The sequence below is a fragment of the Carcharhinus amblyrhynchos genome, chromosome 10 (assembly GCF_965287045.1).
Source record: "Carcharhinus amblyrhynchos chromosome 10, sCarAmb.v2.hapA, whole genome shotgun sequence".
In the NCBI taxonomy this organism is placed as follows: Eukaryota; Metazoa; Chordata; class Chondrichthyes; order Carcharhiniformes; family Carcharhinidae; genus Carcharhinus; species Carcharhinus amblyrhynchos.
The window spans coordinates 27,666,143-27,687,108 of NC_137333.1; the positions used below are offsets into that span (position 1 = coordinate 27,666,143).

At 42.7% G+C, this 20,966-nt stretch overlaps 1 protein-coding gene across 1 annotated transcript in view; it reads right to left on the reverse strand.

Annotated features, from left to right (window-relative positions):
* The window catches only part of abcc4 (ATP binding cassette subfamily C member 4 (PEL blood group)), a 411,789-nt gene that overhangs the window by 201,271 nt on the left and 189,552 nt on the right, over positions 1 to 20,966 (reverse strand). Inside the window, exons 10-11 of the mRNA XM_080198151.1 lie at positions 12,561 to 12,650; positions 11,961 to 12,152 (exon numbers count right to left, since the gene is read on the reverse strand). Coding sequence (XP_080054277.1) covers positions 11,961 to 12,152; positions 12,561 to 12,650 — 282 coding nt within the window. The remainder of the gene's footprint in view (positions 1 to 11,960; positions 12,153 to 12,560; positions 12,651 to 20,966) is intronic.

The following is a 20,966-nucleotide window of genomic DNA, read 5'->3' on the forward strand; positions in this document are numbered from 1 at the left end:
TGTAGGCCATTCAGCCACTCTAGCCTGCTCCATTATTGAGTAAGATCATGGTTGATCTGCTTGCTGATCTACCACCGATAAAGATTGATTCCTTTGCCTAACAAGAACAAGAGGTGAGGTTAAAAAAAAGTAATTATTTATTAGTCACAAGGCTTACATTAACACTGCAAATGAAGTTACTGTGAAATTCCTCTAATCACCACACTCAGGCGCCTGTTCGGGTCAATGCATCTAACCAAGCACATCTTTCAGACTGTGGGAGGAAACTAGAGGTCTCGGGGGAAACCCACGTAGACACAGGGAGAATGTGCAAACTCCACTCAGACAGTGACCCAAGCCAGGAATTAAACCTGGGTCCCTGGCACTGTGAGGCAGCAGTGCTAACCACTGTGTCACCCAAAGGTGAAAGTGATAACCCTTGACATCAAGATAGCATGTGAGAATGGCATTAAAGAGCCCTAGGAAATCTTTGGGCAGCACGGTAGCATAGTGGTTAGCACTGTTGCTTCACAGCTCCAGGGACTTGGGTTCAATTCCCAGCTTGGGTTACTGTCTGTGCGGAGTTTGCACTTTCTCCCTGTGTCTGCATGCAGACTTTCTCCCTGCGTTGGCGGTGCAGACTCAATGGGTCGAATGGCCTCTTTCTGCACTGTAGCGTTTCTATGGAAATTTTATGGAAAAGTGTGTCAATAGGAATTGGAGAAAGCTCTTAAATGATGAGTATAAAATCTCAGTCTCAGGATAGCGATGCAGGAGTTCTTCAAGGTAGTGTTCTCAGCCAATCATCTTCAGGTGCTTCATCAACTGTCTTCCCTCCATTTTAAGTCAGAAGTAGGGATATTTGAAGTGATTCTACAATGTTCAACATCATTCTCAAATGATGTCCACCATCTACAAGCCACAAGTCAGTAGTGTGATAGAATAATCTCCACTTGCCTGGATGAATGCAACTCCAACAAAACTCAAGAAGCACAACATCATCCAGGAGAAAGCAGTCTGCTTGACTGGCATTCATTCACAAATATTCACTTCCTCTGTCCCGATGCATTGCAGTAACAGCGCGTACCATCTATAAGGCGCATTGCATCAGCTCACCAAGGTTGCTTAGACAGCACCTTCCAAATCCACTACCACTTCTACCATCCAGAAGGACAAGGCAGCAGAGGTATGGAAACACCGCCATTCCCAACCCAAAATCTTTCATATCATTTGACATCATTTGTTTTAGCAGCTTTCATCTGGTATCAACTGCTCTTTATTGCATCGTTGCACATTAATTGTTCTCAAATGCTGTTATTTTCTCATTATTTAATATCACTTGTATTCACAAGCAATCATCTAGTTATGATTCTATTTAATTTTCTCTCAGAACTGACTATTTAGACCATTCTTATACCATACTTACAAAGAACAAAGAACAGTACAGCACAGGGACAGGCCCTTCAGCCCTCCAAACCTGCGCTAATCATGTTTACTTTCCAAACTAACTGCTTATATCCCCTCTATTCTCCATTTGGTCACATGCCCCTATCAAGTCAAGTCTTAAATGTGGCTAACGTAACTGCCTCAACCACCTCACTTGGCAGTGCATTCCAGGCCCAATAACCTGTGTAAAAAACTTTCCCCGCACATCTCTGTTGAACCTTTCTCCCCTTTATCTTCAACTTGTGTCCCCTTATGATTGTCACTTCTGCCCTGGGAAAAAGCTTCCAACTGTTCACCCTATCTATACCTCTCGTAATTTTATAAACTTCTATCAGGTCGCCCCTCAGCTTCTATCTTTTCAGGGAGAACAATCCCAGTTTAGTCAATCTTTCCTCATAGCTAATATCCTCCGTACCAGGCAACATCCTGATAAATGTTTTCTGCACTCTCTCCAAAGCCTCCATGTCTTTCTGGTAGTGTGGTGACCAGAATTGGACACAGTATTCCACATGTGGCCTAACCAACATTTTATACAACTGTAACATAATTTGCCAACTTTTATACTCATTGCCCCACCTGATGAAGGCAAGTACGTCATATGCTTTCTTCAACACCTTTTCCATCTGTGCTGCCACTTTTAAGCATCTGTGGACCTGTATTTTCAGATCTTTCTATGTGTCTATGCTCCTGATTGTTTTGCCATTTATTGTATAACTCCTCCCTGCATTAGATCTAACAAAATGCATCACTTCACGTTTATCTGGATTAAGTTCTATTTGCCATTTCTCCACCCAATTTTCCAGCCTATCTATAGCCTGCTGTATTCTCTTGACAATCTTCATCAATATCTGCAACTCCGTCAGTCTTAGTATCATCCACAAATTTGCTAATCAGACCAGCTAATTTTTCTTCCAAGTCATTGGCACAGTGGTTAGCACAGCTGCCTTACAGCGCCAGGGACCCAGGTTCAATTCTGGCCCCAGGTCACTGTCTGTGTGGAGTTTGCACATTCTCCCTATGTCTGTGTGGGTTTTCTCTGGGTGCTCTGGTTTCCTCCCACGCTCCAAAGATGCGCGGGCGAAGTTGACTGGACATGCTAAATTGACCTGAGTGTCCGGGGATTAGTGGGGTAAGTATGTGGGGTTATGGAATAGAGCCTGGGTAGGATTGTGGTCGGTGCAGACTTGATGGGCCAAATGACCTCCTTCTGAATTGTCAAGATTCTATGTTATGAGCAGCAGAGGTTCCAGCACTGTTCACTGCAGAACACCACTAGTTACAGACCTCCATTCAGAAAACACTGTTCCACCACTACCCTCTGTTTTCTATGGCTAAACCAGTTCTGAATCCATCTAGCTAGTTCACCCCTGATCCCACAAGATTTAATCTTTTCCACCAGCCTGCCATGAGGGACCTTGTCGAATGCCTTGCTAAAGTCCATGTAGACAATATTCACAGCCCTTCCCTCATCAATCATTTTTGTCACCGCCTCAAAAAACTCAATCAAATTAGTGAGACATGACCTCTCGCGTACAAAACCATGCTTTCTGTCATTAACAAGACCATTCAGTTCCAAATGTTTATAGATCCCATTTCTAAGAAGCTTCGCCGACAATTTCACTATCACTGACGTCAAGCCTATAATTAGCTAGGTTATCCTTGCTACACTTCTTAAATAATGGGACAACACTGGCTATCCTCCAACCCTCTGGTACCTCTCCAGTGGCCAACAAAGAAACAAGGATTTCTGTTAAATGTCAAATGATAGTTGTTGTCTGTCAATGATCACAATGTTTGACAAGATATAAAGCCAAATTGTTTCCAAGTCCTAGCTGATTATATTGGCAATGTGCTGGGTCAAACTTGTCCATCCCCCAAACATCCATTCAACCTCTCACTCACATCCCTCCCACCACAGACTATATTTCCATCCTCAAACCCCTCTTACATCTCTCCCCAAACACTTTATTTGTCTCTCCTTTTTCCCCTGATTCTTATTTCCCTCCCCTTCTTCCCCTGCTTCATTCCCCCTGTCCTTCCCCACCCCTTTCCCCTTCCTTTATTCGCGAATACCTTCTTTCCTCCGTCCCCTTTTACTACCCCCTTCCTTTCCTCCTCTTGCTCCCCCCCTTCTCTGCCTCCTCCCCCATTAATTGATGATCTTTGGTTATACTGTTGTAAAGGCCGGCTGAAAATGTGAAGTGACATGTTTGGGCTGGTACTGTAAGGATTTGAAATGGGCTTGGGAGCAACGTGGACTATGGGGATGGGAGGGAGGCGGGGCCAGAGTTGACAGTGAGGCGAGGTCAGACCTGTTGAGAATGAAGCTGGGCCAGGTTGGGCACCAGGCCAGGGTGAAGTGGGAGGGGGGTGAGGCCATGCTGGGGTCAGGCTGAGACCAGGCCAAAATCCCAGCCAAGAGTGAGAGGCAAGGTCAGTAAGGTGTCATGGACTGAAGGGAGGAGGTGGAAAGTCTGAAGGAAGAGAGGAAGGGGTAAGAGTGTGGAGGCTGGAGGAAGCGAGAGGGAGTGTGTGGAGGCTTGAGGAAGTGAATAGGGAAAGAGCGGAGACTGAAGGAAGTGTTTGGGAGAGCGTGAAGGCTAGAAGAAATGTCGAAGGATGGTAGGACACTTGAGAAATGGATGGGTGGAAATTATAGACTCTGACTTTAAAGTGCCGGGATAGCTTTAAATTTGACATAAAATTCATTCTAAATAAGAACTCTTGATGTCAAATTGTAATTGAGAATACCAACTACACTAAAATCAAAAATTATGTCAAAATTTTCCGATAGGGCCCATAGTAATCCAAATACCTTGATAGTTAAGAGTCCCAAATCAGTTTAACTAAATTCACTAATTAGAGATTATTAGTCTTTTTTATATCATATACTGTTTCCGTTACAAAGGTTGCTTGGGCTAATTGATCATACAATGAACATATTTGAACCATATGACCCCCACTTTAAAATTCTTGTGCTTTCCTCTGTAGCACAATGTAGATACTTCATCATTCCTCAAATGCAACAGGACAAGTACATTGAAACAAAAATTCCTCACTTGGGCAACTTTTATGGCAAAGTCCTGATGTATTTGAAATAAAATGGGCAGCTTCTAACAATTGCAAATTAAAGTTACAAATCAAAACATTGACTCACATATTGATCAAGGTGTGTATTCTACTGAATAACTCCAAGAAAATAAATAATCCTACATTCAGTACTTGCCGATTAGAAGAGCTAGCAATGAAATATTTGAGAGAGTAGGCCACACATGCAAGACCCTCATCATTTGATGCACCAACACTGTTATTAAATCAAATATCTATCTGAGTCAATGAAAGAACAGAGATTTTTGGTTCACAAAAGTCATTCTGAGAAAGGTGTTTCTTTTTAAAACTTCATTACATATTTGTGTGGCCAGGAAGGGAATGAATGCAAAACTCAACCGGCTCGTGTCTGCTCCCAGATACAAACCAGCTTGTCCAGCTCAACTCGAAGGTGGAACTGCTGGAATTTGGTTCACCCACAGCTGATAAATATGAACCCTGGAATATAGCTTGCAATTACTGTGTAAGAAGCCTGACTCTCAAAATGGCTCAAGTTACTTCTGGCAGGAACTTGCAGGTGGGCTGCATAACCGTTCCAACAGCTGCCAGTCTGAAGGCTACACAAATGTAACATCAAACCTATTGGTGAGTGTCCTAAAAACCACTTGATTCATATTTATCTTCACAGTAAGGCACTTTTATGATCTGTCTTGATGAAAACAAGTAATTTGACAAGGTAAATAAATCCCTGGCTTTGGCAAAGTACATGTTAAACGGTGAACATTGCAGTTCTAAGTTATTTTGGCTAAGCTCCTTTTTGTTTTCTGCCCTAGTGTACTTATGTTAAAAGTCAAAAGTGGCCAGTGGCTTTTAGTCTTTGTTTCTTGCAGGATGTATATCTCCCCAACAATATTTTTATTTAGTTTTTGTTTGATTATATGGTTCCATGGGTATGGGCTCAATGACCCAGCAACAGGGGAGGAACAGCAATATAAATCCAACTCAGAGTGGTGATCCCAAGCACCTGATGCCCTTGTCCTTCAAAATGGTAGAGGTTGAGAATTTGGAAGAAGCTGTCAAAGGTGAGATGGATTCACTGATTTCCTACAGTGCAGAAGGAAGCAATTCAGCCCACTGAGTCTGCACTGACTCTCTGACAGAGCAATTTACCGAGGCCCACCCCATGCCCTTAACCCCATACATTATCGCCCTAATTTACATGCCTTGGGGCAATAAGGAACAATTTGGCATGGCCAACCCACCTAACCCGCACATGTTTGGACTGTGGGTGGAAACCAGAGCACCAGGAGAAAACCACACAGACACAGAGAGATCACACAAATCCACACAAACAGTCACTCAAGGCTGGAATCGAACTGGGGTCCCTGGCACTGAGAGGCAGCAGTGCTAACCACTATGCCACCTGAGTTTTAGTGAGTTGCTGCAGTGCACCTCATGGATGATACACATTGTTGCCACTGTGCTTTAGTGCAGGAGGAAGTGAATTTTTAAGGTGGTGGATGTGTTTTTTTTAATTCATTCATTATTGACCTTCCCTAGTTGCCCTTCAGAAGGTGGTGGTGAACTGCCTTCGTGAAATGCTGCAGTCCATGTACTGTGAGTTGACCCGTAATGTCATTAGAGAGGGAATTCCAGGATTTTGACCCAGCAACAGCAAAGGAATGGCGATATATTTCCATGTCAGGATGGCGAGTAGCTTGGAGTGGAACTTGCAGGTGGTGCCAGTCAAACAGTCTTGGTTCGTGTTGAATCTCTTGAGTGTTGCTGGTGTTGCACTGATTCAGGCAAATGGGGAGTATTCAATCTCACTCTTGACTTGAGTCTTGTAGATGATGGCCAGACTTTGGAGCATGAGTTACTTGCTGCAGAGTTCCCAGCAAATGATTTGCTCTTGTAGCCACAATTCAGTTTCTGGTCAACGGTAACCCACAGAATGCTCAGAGTGGGGGTTTCAATAATTGAAAGTCATTGGGAGATAGTCAGATTCTCTTGCTAGAGACGCTCATTGTCTGAAACTTGTGACATTACTTGCCACTCATCAGAGCAAGCTGCAATGTTGTCCAAGTCTTGCTGCATGTGGATATGGATATGGATATCAAGAGGAGTCACGAATGGTGCTGAAAATTGCATAATCATCAGTGAATAATCCCACTCAAGACTTTATGATGGAGGGAAGTCCATTGATGAAACAGCTGAAGATAGTTGGCCCTCGGACACTCCTCCAAGGAACTCCTGTAACAACATCCTGGGTCTCAGATGATTGACCTCCAACAACTACAGTAGTAGTAATTAGCAGGAGGTTTCTTGCCCATTTTTAGTGGTATTCCATGAGAGTTCATGAAGGCTGAAGTCAATGTTGAGGACATCCAAGGCAACTTCATCCTGATTTCTGCCACCTCTGATGAGTCTGCCCTGCCCGTGGCACAGGTCATACGCAGGGATGATGATGGTGGAATGAGGGAAATGTTGGTAAGCCATGATTCCGTGAGTAGAATCCTACAGTGCAACAGGAGGCAATTTGTCCATCGAATCTGCATCCAGGCCCTATCCCCATAATTCCATACATTTATCCTAGCTAGTTCTCCTCACACTAAGGAGCGATTTACCATGGTCAACCCACCTAACCTGCACATCTTTGGACAGTGGGAGGAGGAAATGGAACACCTGGAGGAAACCCAGGCAGACGTGGGGAGAAGGTGCAAATTCCACACAGATAGTGACCCAAGCTGGGAATTGAACCTGGGTTGCTGGCATTGTAAGACAGCAGCCTAACCACTGTATCACCAAGCAGCCCTAGCTTTGCCTTTGTCAAGCCGTTGCTTGGCTATTTTGTGGGACAGCTCTCCCAATTTTGACAAAGCTCCCACATGTTACTAAGGAGTACTTTGCATGGTTCACAAAGCTCATTGTGCCATTGTTGTTTTCAGAGGGTATTTAACAGTCAAAATAAAAATTGTAGGAATTGCATACATGTCAGACCGGGTAAGGGCAGCAGATTTCCTTCCATAAAAGGAAATTAGTGAACAGATGGGTTTTTACAACAATCAACGGTGATTTTGTGGCACCATTAGACTAGCTTTTAATTCCAGATTTAGTAATTGAATTTAAATTCCATGAGCTGCAATGGTGTGATTTGGACCCGTGTCCCCAAAGAATTAGGCTGAATTGCTAATCCAGAAATATTACAACAATACCACCATCTCCCCTAAGAATTAATTAAGATCAAGAACAGAGATTGACCACACAACCTGCATTATTAAAAACAATTTAAATCCTAGCATGCAACACTGAATCTTTGAGCATTCTCAACCTTTTCTAAACTGACAATGTACAGTGGAAAAGGCAATTTGTGAGAAATCCCCTGTTCAAAAAAACACAACAACAGAAAGATTTAACAGCCTCAGCTTTCTAACATTCAAAGATGTATCCATTTTTGATCCATAATGGGAGATGTTATCTTGGATACTGAACAAATCACAGAAGGTAATGTTACTAAATGTGTTATCCTAGATAATTGGTAAATCACAGGATGTTATTCTGCCTTCTACCAGTAGATAAAGAAACAAACCACAAACCCTTATGCCATTTGCCTTTCAACAAATTACAGGGAAATTACGTCCCTTGAGTTTTCAACATTTTGTTGTGGAGCCGAGCAAAAACTTCAAAATAAGTTTGTACTGTGAATTCACAGACAGCTATACAAAAGACGAGGATAGATGTTGAATCCCAAAAAGAAGTCTTACACCAGTTTGTTATGTATACTGGATTTGACAAATTACACTAGTGAAAATTTAGAAAGGACACAGGGACAAAGACACCAAGTAACTACAAACAGTTTAACATAAGCTGAGGGCCAGTTACCGGAATCTAATCAGAGACAGAGTGAGGGAGCAGAGATACCAGTTGATCAAAGAGTCTGCACAGATACTGCATCTGTTTCCAAACAAATCTTCATTATACCAGAACCCACTCCAGAACTTGAGCAAATAACCTAGAATGGCATTTCGATGCAGTTACGAGCGAATGCTAGATTGTCATATATGCTTTCTCTTGAATGAAAAATAAAACCAAGGCTCCTGCACCAGTGGATATAAAATATTTTATAGCACCCTTTTGAGAATAGCAGAAACTTTGCAATGTCTTGGTCACCAAATCAAATTAACTACACATATTTTATGGGAAGATCGTTGAATGCTTGGCTACCATATTTTCCTATTAATAACTCAAATTTATTGGATGAAAAGGTTTCAAATGAAAGACACCTTATTTATGCACGTTTCTATTTCTGTTCTTTTAAGGCTGTTGAATTGTTCATAATTGGAAAGTGTTTCTGTCCACACTAAGAAAGATTAAAAGCTAAAAAGGATATGATTGGATATGAAAAATAACAAGTTATATAGCAAGTGATTACATATGTAGGAATCATTTATTTTGTAGAACAGCTACTGTTATATAGTGTCAAATTTGTACATAGGAAGGTCCCATTAACACCAAGAAAATGCTTCGGGGAGAAATGTTGTTAAGATATAAGGGAAACCTACTCTTCTATTAATAGTGCAGTGGGATCTTTTACATTTATCTGTGCATACAAACGGAGACCTGATTTAATTTCCCATTAAAAAGAAGCACCCCTCAGGACTACAATGATGTGTCAGTCTATGTTACATCCGTAGAGAGGCTTAAACCCATAATCTTCTGGCTAAGGGAGAGAGTGCTACCAACTGAGACAAACCACCCCCAATAGAAAATAATGAATGTGCTTATTCTATCAATGAATTAAATTGTTCAAGAGTCAATCAAGTGGCAAGATCATAAATAATATGATATATTATGCTTTACAATTTAACAAATGTAACAATTCATTATGCAAAATTCTTTTTGTGGAATTTATGCTGCTTGCTTTAAAAAAAACCTTTAGATGTAGAATTTCAATTGGGGAGGTGTTATGAGGTAGTTCTATGCTGACAGGTAGAATAATCACTGACAGCCACAGTGAGCAAACTCAGTTGTGTTAGTTGTGTACATTGGAATGTTTTATTTGTGTGACTGATACCACTGAAAGTTTTGCAGCAGTTATGAAATAGGGGTTGGTTACAGCTGGCACTCCTTGCTTCACTGTGCCAGTGCAGAGTTTTTCGATTTTAAAAAGGAAAGTTAGTTCCAGTCAGGTTGTTATCTTGTGTGCATAGGATAAATTGTTCATGTATTCAATGAGATTACAAATTTATCTATAACTTTATATTGGCAATATAGACTGAGCAAATAACATTTATTCAAAAAAAGTTACAAAGCAGCTTTAAAAATAAATCAAATGTTTAATCTAATGAAGATTATTATTCCTTAGCTTTTTGAGAGCTGCATGTCAGTTGCCCCCAGTAGCTACCATCTTGAAAGTTCCCTTTGTGGAAAGAATGTAAGCGGATTTCATTTTAAGCAAGAGGCTTTCCATATATTGGCATTTGATCAGCTCTTGTACTTTTTTATGCAATAAAGGATAGATGCATTTTTAGAGGTGGTGGTACAAACAAATATTGTGACAGCAGAAACAGATTTGACAAAATGTCATTCAAGAGGAAGAACGGAATTTTGGCAGAGAGAAAAATCCTTTTAAAAATCATTGTTCTGAGTACTTTGAAGAGAGGAACCCATGAGTCAAAGTCGAAAGAAAAAACAAACTATTGTGAAAGTTTAAGCTTGATAAAGAGTGCCAGGATCATAAATAATATGAAACATCAAATACAGACAGTAGTAGCTAGGGGTTGGTTTGCATATTTTGGTACATAATCTCCACAGTTTTTACATTCCCATCAAAATTGTATTTTACATTTGCCAAAAACATGGTAAAGGTCAAATCAAAAGTGTATTTTACATTTGCAGTGGCAACTTATTGTGACATAGTGTTAGTTATGCACTACTGGATCAAGAAACCTAGCAAAATATATTGAAACAGCTATCTTCCAGTTTTGACATATGCCCTCAGATGTAAGTAGGGAGGGCTTTGCAGGGTTGACTGGGAAGACAATGGGCGGTATTTTACCATTTTTTGTCTCAGTGCCAGGCGGTTTTGTAATTGGGAGAGTTTCAGAGCCGATTTTTTGGGTGCATTTTTAGACCACTCCATATGCACACTGGCTGCAAAACTGAGCGAGTCAATTTCTCACTGCAGAAGCCTGTGGGCAGGACTTAATGTGCCCCAAAAGCTGGAGCCTCCAGCTGCACATGCGCAGCAAAAAAAAAAAGCAGCTCCCCTGCCAGATCCCTATTGGGCCAGGGAATGCCTCCCCTTGGCCCCCACAGACTTTGGATTCCACCCCCCAACATTACTGACCCCTTTATCTCCGTCCCCCCCAGCCCCTGCCACCCAGACCGATCACAGCCCCCTCCCGTCAATTGCAGGCAGAACGGAGCCCTCCCCCCCCCCGCCCTCCGGTCGATCGCAGGCACAGTGGCAGCACTTCCCCATTCCCTGCCAATTGCAGGCAGAGTGGCAGTGGCCTCCTCCCATCCCCACCGATCATAGCCAGAGTGACAGCAACCCCCCCCACAACCACCCGCTCCCGCCAATTGTAGGCAATGTGGCTCCCCCCCTCCCCTGCCAATCGGAGGCAGAGTAGCAGTGGTGTCGTTCCCCCCACCCTCCACCCACCTGTACATGGCCCCAATCTCCATCTGGCTCCAATGGTTGTCTAACCTTAAAAGAGGCCAACATCTGTCACCTTAAAAAAGGCCAATGGCTGTCTAACACCTCCCTTTCTCCATAGAGGCACAGATCCCCCAAATTCCCATCAGCATACCTGCAACTGCTCACTTGCCTTCTCTTCAATGGTAACAAGCAAACTGCATTTAACTTGCTGGGATGTTCTCCCAAACTTCCTGCAGCAGATCTGCCCTAACAAGGGGCATCTCCATAAAAGCTCCAAGGATGGACAAACAGTCAGATACTGCACGGCAACATATCTAAGAAGGCAGTGCCCAGATTTGGAGAAGCAGACCTGTGCAGATTGCTGGATGCTGTGGAGGCACGGCTGCACACCATCTCCCCCCAGTAGGGTGCCGTCTAAGGAAAAGTGATGGCAATGTGGCTGGGAGGCAGTTGCCGGCTGTTATGCTATGCATTGGCCTTCAGAACAGGGAAGCAGTGCCAAAAAAAGGTCAATGACGTCATCCGGGCAGCAAGGGTAGGTGTTTAATCCATCTAGCATCTTCTCCCAAACCACCTCCAGTTTCCCCAATCCCAGCACCCTGCATGCTTCCAGTACCTGACCCCCAAGCGCCTCCTTCCTCTATCTCACAAGAGTAACACAGCGCTTGCCCTCTGTGGTCACCCCCAATACACTGCAGGAGATACACCCGATACACTGCACTGCAGTTATGATGCCAATTCTTCTTCAAACTATTTAACTAATATACAAATAAAACAATATGTGAGCATCAGAATCAGTGCAAGTTAAGCTTTCAGTACTCACTTTCTTCAGAGCACAAGCAGTGAGGATCCTTTCATATTTTGCTCTGTGGTACTCTTTGCCAAATAGGATGTTGCTCCGGACTGTACCAGGAAATACCCATGGCTGTTGAGCACAATAAGCTATTTTTCCTTTTACGTCCAGGATACCGTTTTCTTTTGAAAGTTCTCCGAGTATTGCAGCAAGAATAGAGGACTGGAAATAAGAATTTGATAACGTAAGTATTAAATAATTGCTGCTCTATTTAATAAACTATTCAAGATTCAATAGGTGACCAGTAACTCAATGTGAAATAACAATCAAAACATTGCTTTTCCATGGCGCCTGAAAAATAAATTTTAATCACTGCTCAATTTTCTTTCAAGTAATCAGTTTTCCTAAATAGGAAAAAACCCTCTTGAACATAACATTTAAGGGAGTCTGAGAAAGCATACAATAATTTAAATGTAAAAATGGCAAACTGAAGTAACAACAGAATGAAATTACTGAAAAAAAAAGGATCTATTTAATATCAAGTTACCTTTTAGGTGAATGCTACAATATCCGAATTCCATGGACAATACATTCATAATGTAAATAACTGAGTGAAAAACTAGAACTCACTTTGCCAGAACCCACAGGTCCAATCACAGCCACAAGTTGTCCTGGTTTTACAGAGAATGTAATATTTTTCAGCGATGGTGTTTCTATTGTCTGTCAAAAAACAAGAGATAATAAATGAGCAGGATGCTTACCTTAACATGCTTCCATATTGATATTCATTCTAACATTTAATCTATCTCAGTTTTACAATGCTACATCTTAGCTGATTGAAACAATAAAGGAAATTTTGCCCATTACAAAGTATTCATTTAATTTACAAATGACAAATTGTATTACGTGCCAGAAATTGTTGGGATTATAATGGTTAATAGTGTTCGCCTTTAATACAAAAATTCAGCAATTCACAGTATAAAAAATAAATTATAAGCAGCATTTTGCTGTAAATTAGCACCATTATGCCATTAGCAATGCCATATTCAATAAAAAAGTCCCTTTGCACTGTGAGATTCCCATTGAACTTAATGGCAATCACTAAATTTATAACATTATAAGTGGTTCCAGACATTTTCTGATTGGACCACTAATTTATGTGACTTATGACATTTAAACTTGGGTAGCCAAGAAAAGGGAATAATAAAACTGCAGAATTTCACCCTAGCAGGTAGCAAAATGTTTCTAATGTGTTTTAAGAAAGCCCATCAATGCCATTACTTTCTCAGGAGACTAAGAAAATTTGGCATGTCCACTACAACTCTCACCAACTTTTACAGATGACCCTTGGAAAGCATTCTTTCTGGTTGTATCACAGCTTAGTATGGGTCTTGCTCTGTCTTAGACCACAAGAAACTACAAGGGTTGTGAATGAAGCCCAATCCATCAGTAAAGCTAGCCTCCCATCCATTGACATGTCTAAGATTCCTGCTGCCTTGAAAAAGCAGCCAGCATAATCAAGGACCCCACGTACCATGGACATACTCTCTTTCATCTTCTTCCATCAGGAAAAAGATACAAAAGTCAGGTCACAAACCAAACAACTTAAGAACAGCTTCTTTCCTGCTGCTATCAGACTTTTGAATGGACTTACCTCACATTAAGTTGATCCTTCTCTACCCCTAGTTATGATTTAACACTATTCTGCACTCCCTCCTGTCCTTCTCTATGAATGGTATGCTTTGTCTAAATAATGTGCAAGAAACAATCATTTTCACTGTATACCAATACATCTGACAATAATAAATCAAATCAAATTATATTTTTAATCTGTCTTGATAGCATTATTGTGCCAGTCTTGTCATCCCTGTTAATGAAAGATGGCAATAGTTTCCAGTATGCAAAATTGTTTTGACACTCAGAAGAGGGTCAGTCATTCAATGCAAAATCACTACGTTTTCTTTTGAAATGAACATTTTGGCCTGTTAATTGAATACCAGTTGTTTTTAATTATATGCAGGTGAAGGCCAATAAGTGGACAATTCACCTATCCTGTACATCTTTTATTGTGGGAGGAAATCGGAGTATCCGGAAGAAACCCACGCAGACACGGGGAGAACGTGCAAAATCCCCACAGACCATCACCAAGGCTGAAATTGAAGCAGTGTCGATGGTGCTGTGAAGCAGCAATGCTAACCACTGTGCCACCACGCACTATTCCTGATCAGAATGCGTAAATTATGGTTCTTTACTTTGTAAATGAAAAATGTTTCATATACTTACCCTGTCATTCACTCCTAACTTCTCAACAATCAATACAATAATACCAAATACCACTGGGTGGCCAAGTTCTCTTCTGCTTATTTCAGTTTTTTTACATTTTGTCTTTTCTCACTGCTAATTCACTTCTTTCGCTCTATATATCTTTTTGTTGCAATAGAAATTAATCCATTTTCATCATAATTCATCCAATTCCCTTCTCTACTGTTCATTCTTTCTTTCTTGATCCCTTTTTCACATTAGTGAAGGAGATAAGCCATTGGATAGGAGATTCAATGTGTGACAACCTTCCAAATATTTGTGGTATAAATACAATGGAATATTAGCAGTAAGCCAAAGTTCATTTCACATTTGCCACAAATTCAGGCATTACAGCAATTTCTGGCCTCTTACTTTAATGGTTGGTTTTCAGTTAAGAGAACAGACAGCAGCTACTTTCCTGGTTACTATAATAATTAATACTTAATTTATCCATTCATCAAATTTAACAGGCCTCCCTGAAATTAAAATTCTTATTCTTGCTCCACCATGAGTTTGCCTCTTAATACCTCTGTACCCTCCTTTCAGGATCTCAGATTTTCTCAAATTCTGGCCTCTTGTGCTCCCATCGCTACTGGCAACCATGCTTCTCTTTCCTCCTTTAGGTTGCTCCTTAATAATTAGTACTTCAATCAAGCTTTTAGTCAACTAGTCCTATTATGTCCATATGACTTGCTGTCTAATTTTGTCTGATAAAGCACCTGTGTGGCACATTGGGACATTTTGCTACCTTAGGGTTGCTATATATAATCATGTTTTTGTCCACAATATGCCCACTGATCAATGGTCACATTGGCAGACAAAATTAACCCACAGCTTCCTTTGTCATTACTAAATATTGTCTGAAAAAGCCATTCCTGGCCCAATCCTGACCCACCTCTTTGTCATCAAGGTAGAGCCAATTGTTTCTCTGACAAGCAGTCACCTCATAAGGTCTTTTGCTTCATCCATATTGGGCTCCTTGGTGATACCATCAACAGATGAAGTCTCATTCTAGGTATGACATGATGACATATAGTACTATGCCAGTCACTTTCCTCTATTGCTCCACTGATTCTGTGTTGTTAAGACTACTCATCAAACATCCAAACCTAGATGATACAGCCTAACTATTGGGAAAATTGAGGCCATAATCAGTGTCTTATTCAATCCCAAACTGAGCTTCTGACCTCAAATTTTCTATCCAAAAATCTATCTACTTCCAAGTTCTGATGCATCACCAGCGTCCATCTCTTTCTCAACAGATACATTATTGAAGACATGGTGCATGCGTTTGGAGCTGCACACCCTGTCTCTCTATTCTCCTGGCTGACATTCCATTAACTACAAACTATGATATTTGTATCAAAAGCAAACCAAGTACTCCATCCTCACTGACCTGACTGTGGAGAGGTGGTCGAGCAGTGTTATTGTCACTGGACTAGTAATCCAAAAATCCAGCTCGAGGAACAGGTTTGAATCCCACCGTAGCAGTTGACAAAATTTTAATTCAATAAAAAAAAATTGGGATTGAAAGTCTAACGATGACCATAAAACCATTGTCAATTGTTGGAAAAACCCATCTAGTTCACTAATGTTCTTTAGGGAAGGAAATCTGCCATCCTTACCTGGTCTGGCCTATATGCGACTCCAGACTTGACTCTCGTATGCCCTCTGAAATAATCTGGCAAGCCACTCAATTCAAGGGCAAGTGTGGTAGGAAATAATTGCAGCCAGCAAAACCCCATGTAGGAATAAAAAATACCTACACCATTTTCTTAGATTTTCATTCTTCTAGTCTCCAAACAAAACCTCATTCTATCTAACCTCCACAACCTCCTACTATCTGCCCTGACTGAGAAATAGGGTCCCATTTTACTATTTTTATTCAAAGTGCTGGGCGGACTTGAAACTCGGAGTGTTTCAGATCAGACTTTTAGACCTGTTCTGAACCGCCTTCATACACACTCTGCCTGCAAAAATATCAGCAAGTCCAAATCATGCTGCAGAAACCTATGGGAGGCCCAAAACTCTGCAGCTCCGATCGGAGCCTACAACCGCGCATGCCTAGTAAACAAATGATAGAATGCTGCTCCCTTGCCACATCCCTCCTGGGCCAGATGATGCCTCCCCCAAGCCCCCCATAGACATCACCCCACACCCACAACATTAATGACTCCCTTATCCCTCCCACCACCCAGACTGATCATGGGCCCCTGCCCCCTCCCCCCCCACTGATCTCAGGTAAAGTGGCAGCGGATCCCCCTTTCCCTCCACTGATCTCAGGCAGACTGCAGCAGACCTCCATTCCTCCTCCCTCCACTGATCTCAGGCAAAGTGGCAGCTCCTCCCCCACCGATCTCAAGAAGAGTGGCAGCGGACCCACCTCACCCTCTCACCCCTCACCCCCCAACCAATCTTCAAGCAAAGAGCTGTCGGACACTGGGCACCAACCTCCTCACTAGCTGAAGCGCCCGAATCGGACTTCTACGGAGCATGCCTGTTTTGCATTGATACTGGATGGGCGAACATAGTGGTAAAGTTGGGCATGCAGCCCATTAAGTCAATTTAAACGCATGCATGCAGAGTAGTCACACTGACTACTCCGTCAAAATCATCATTTTGCATTTTTTCTTAAAGCGGACAATGATTTCAATGAATAGCCATGATTCCTACTAGAGGGATTTCTAACCCTCAAAAAATGAGCCGGAAGTTCATTATTTTTTAATAGAGATGTTAATGCCTCTGTGACTGCCAGCAATGGAATTCCATTTCCCATTTCTAAGGCAGAGCTCCCGCTCTGTCACAGCGAGCAATGGACAAAGGCAGCACCACCAAGGTAGTGTTAATAGCCCAATGTTACCTGCCCTCAAACACAATGGGTTTCAACCAAGCCGTGCTGTCACATGGCCAAAACTAAACTGTCTGATTCCATTATTGGATTTTACCTTCAGTTGCTGTTTGACCTCTGAAGGGAACAGCAATTGTAAACAGCACCCTGTGCTGTCATCTTACCATCAAGCAGCTAAGAGCTCGGTCCAGCTGCAACTGCCTGGCCCTCATTCACCATTGCAAATGCAAGAAAATTGGAATGGGTGCCCTCCAGCCTAATTCAAGTCTATGTACTTTCTCCCCTTGTGGAAATCTGGAAGGATGAACATAAGAACATAAGAAACAGGAGCAGGAGTAGGCCATCTAGCCCCTCGAGCCTGCCCCGCCACTCAATAAGATCATGGCTGATCTGAAGTGGATCAGTTCCACTTTCCCGCCCTCTCCCCATAACCCTTAATTCTGTCTGTCAAAAACCTATCTACCCGTGACTTAAATATATTTAGCGAGGTAGCCTCCACCACTTCAACGGGCAGAGAATTCCAGAGATTCACCACCCTTTGAGTGAAGAAGTTCCTCCTCAACTCCGATCTAAACTGCCCCACCCTTATCTTGAGGCTGTGTCCTCTAGTCCTGCTAACCTTTCTAAGCGGGAAGAATCTCTCTACCTCTACCCAATCCATCCCTTTCATTATCTTATGTGTCCCTATAAGATTCCCCTTCATCCGTCTAAACTCCAACGAGTACAGACCCAGTCTATTTAGTCTCTCTTCAGAGTCCAACACCCTCGTCTCCGGTATCAGCCTAGTGAACCTCCTCTGCACTCCCTCCAAGGCCAAAATATCCTTGCGCAAGTGCGGCGACCAAAACTACACACAGTACTCCAGCTGCGGCCTCACCAGTGTCCTGTACAGTTGCAGCAAGACCTCCCTGTTTTTATATTCTATCCCCCTCACTGTAAAGGCCAGCATCCCATTTGCCTTCCTGATCACCTGCTCCACCAGCAGATGGGCACCCTGCACCAGTCAACTGACCTCTTCTCAGAAGAAACCTTCCATTAGACTTGATTTTAGTCTCTAATAATCTGGCCCTTATCTCTTATCCCTCTTTTATCATATCAATACAAAAGGGACAGACGTTACAAAATCCTTTTCCATATGTTGTTTGTGTGTGAAACCAATCAACCATTTTAGTTTTTATCTTACCTCAACTTTTTGTGCTAGTTACTCAGAGGATTGGAATACTCCAAATTTAAGGATTGAAGACACCACTTACAAAGGGGGAAATCAATAATCAAACACACTTTGTCTAAGAACTGGTAGCAAGTAGAGCGATCAGGGCTGTTAAATTAATTTCCTTCCTGTCAGTAACATGCCCTTCACCTAACACTCCTCTTTGCATCTTCTGACAGTGACCATACTCATTGGTCCTCCTTCAATTGTCTAGGCTGTACTCTCTGGGACTCCCTCTGTAGATGCTCAATCCCTCTCCTCATTTAAGGCCTTCCTTAAAACATGATACTAACCGCATTCTTGGTTGCTTCTCCTAATTAGCAGCATGGTGGCACAATGGTTAGCACTGCTGCCTCAAAGTGCCAGGGACCCAGGTTCAGTTCGCGGATTGGGTCACTGTCTGTGTGGAGTTTGCACGTTCTCTGCATGGGTTTCCTCCAGGTGCTCTGGTTTCCTCCCACAGTCTTAATGAAGTGCTGGTTAGGAGCACTGACCCAAACAGGCGCCGGAATGTGGCGACTAGGGGAATTTCACAGTAACTTCATTTGCAGTGTTAATGTAAGCCTTATTTGTGACTAATAAATGCATTTTCATCTTTGGCTCAGCATTTATTTTCCTTATACATTTGTAAAATGCTTTGGAGTGACTTTCAAACATATTCTGCTGTTCAACAAACCTTTATTACAATCTCGTGCATGCTGTGCAAGCTATCTTGGATCTGGTGCTATGTAATGAGGCGGGTAGAATTAGGGACCTTGTCGTGAAGGATCCTCTCGGGGAGAGTGATCATTGTATGGTGGAGTTTCTGTTGCAGATGGAGGAGGAGAAAGTGGGTTCCCGGACACGCGTCCTTTGTTTGAATAGAGGGGAGTACGGTAGGATGAGAGAAGAATTGGTGAATGTGGACTGGGGGAGCGCGTTGGAGGGAGGGTCTGTTGAGGAGCAGTGGAGGATCTTTAAGGAGATCTTTCTTGGTGCTCAGCAGAAATTTATTCCGATGGTCAAAAAGGATAGTAGGAGGAGAGGTAATAAGCCGTGGATAACGAAGGAGGTGAAGGAAAGTGTTAAATTAAAAGCGGAGGAATTTAGAGTAGCTAAGAGTAGTGGGCAAGAAGAGGATTGGGAGAGGTTTAAATGTCAACAAAGATTGACAAGGAAGTTGATAAAGAAGGGTAGGAGAAACTATGAAGCTGGGCTAGCGCTTAATATAAAAAAGGATAGCAAGAGTTTTTATAAATATATAAAAAGGAAGAGGCTGGCTAGGGTGAATGTTGGTCCTTTAGAGGATGAGAAAGGACACCTAGTGGTAGGGGATGGGGATATGGCTAAGGTATTGAATAACTTTTTTGTTTCTGTCTTCACGGAGGAGGACGTGAATAATTTGCCGGGTGTTAGCGATGGAAAGGTGGTAGGACTGGAGGGTCTTAATGACATTACTGTTACTAGAGAGGCGGTGCTCGACAGACTGGAGGGGCTGATTGTGGACAAGTCCCCAGGACCGGATGGAATGCATCCGAGGGTTCTGAAAGAAATGGCGGAGGTGATAGTGGATGCCTTGGTGGTTATTTTCCAGACGTCGCTGGATTCCGGGGAAGTGCCGGATGATTGGAAAACGGCTAATGTTACGCCGTTGTTTAAGAAGGGTGCCAGGCAAAAGGCGGGGAATTATAGGCCGGTTAGTTTAACATCTGTGGTAGGTAAAATGTTAGAATCTGTCATTAAGGAGGAAATTGCGAGGCATCTTGAAGGGAATTGCTTGATAGAGCAGACGCAGCACGGTTTCATTAAAGGGAAGTCGTGTCTGACAAATTTACTGGAGTTCTATGAGGATGTGTCTAGGGCGGTGGATAGAGGAGAGCCGGTGGACGTGGTCTTTCTAGATTTTCAGAAGGTGTTTGACAAAGTACCTCACAAGAGGTTATCGCAGAAGGTCGAGGGACATGGAGTTGGGGGTAGGGTGTTAGCGTGGATAGAGGATTGGTTGTCAAATAGGAGGCAGAGAGTAGGGGTCAACGGGTGCTATTCGGATTCGCGGATGGTGACTAGTGGAGTGCCCCAGGGGTCGGTGCTGGGGCCTCAGCTTTTTACCATTTATATAGATGATCTGGAGGAGGGAACCGAGTGTAGGATGTCGAAATTTGCTGATGACACCAAGATTGGGGGAACGGCAAATTGTGCGGAGGGTGTGGAGAGTCTGCAGAAGGATCTAGATAGGCTGGGCGAATGGGCCAGGAAATGGCAAATGGAATTTAATGTTGGCAAGTGTGAGGTGGTCCACTTTGGTAGGAAGAATGGTAGGAAGGACTATTACTTACGGGGCGAAAAACTGCAGCAGGCGACGGTGCAGAGGGACCTCGGGGTCCTTGTGCATGAGTCGCAAAAACCCAGCTTGCAGGTGCAGCAGGTGGTCAGGAAGGCGAATGGGATGCTGGCCTTCATAGCGAGGGGGATTGAATATAAAAGTAGGGAGGTCTTGCTGCAGCTGTATAGGGCATTGGTGAGGCCGCAGCTGGAGTACTGTGTGCAGTTTTGGTCGCCGTACTTACACAAGGATATTTTGGCTCTGGAGGGAGTGTAGAGGAGGTTTACTAGGCTGATACCGGAGTTGAGGGGGTTGAGCTATGAGGAGAGGCTGAATAAACTGGGCGTGTACTCGTTAGAGTTTAGAAGAATGAGG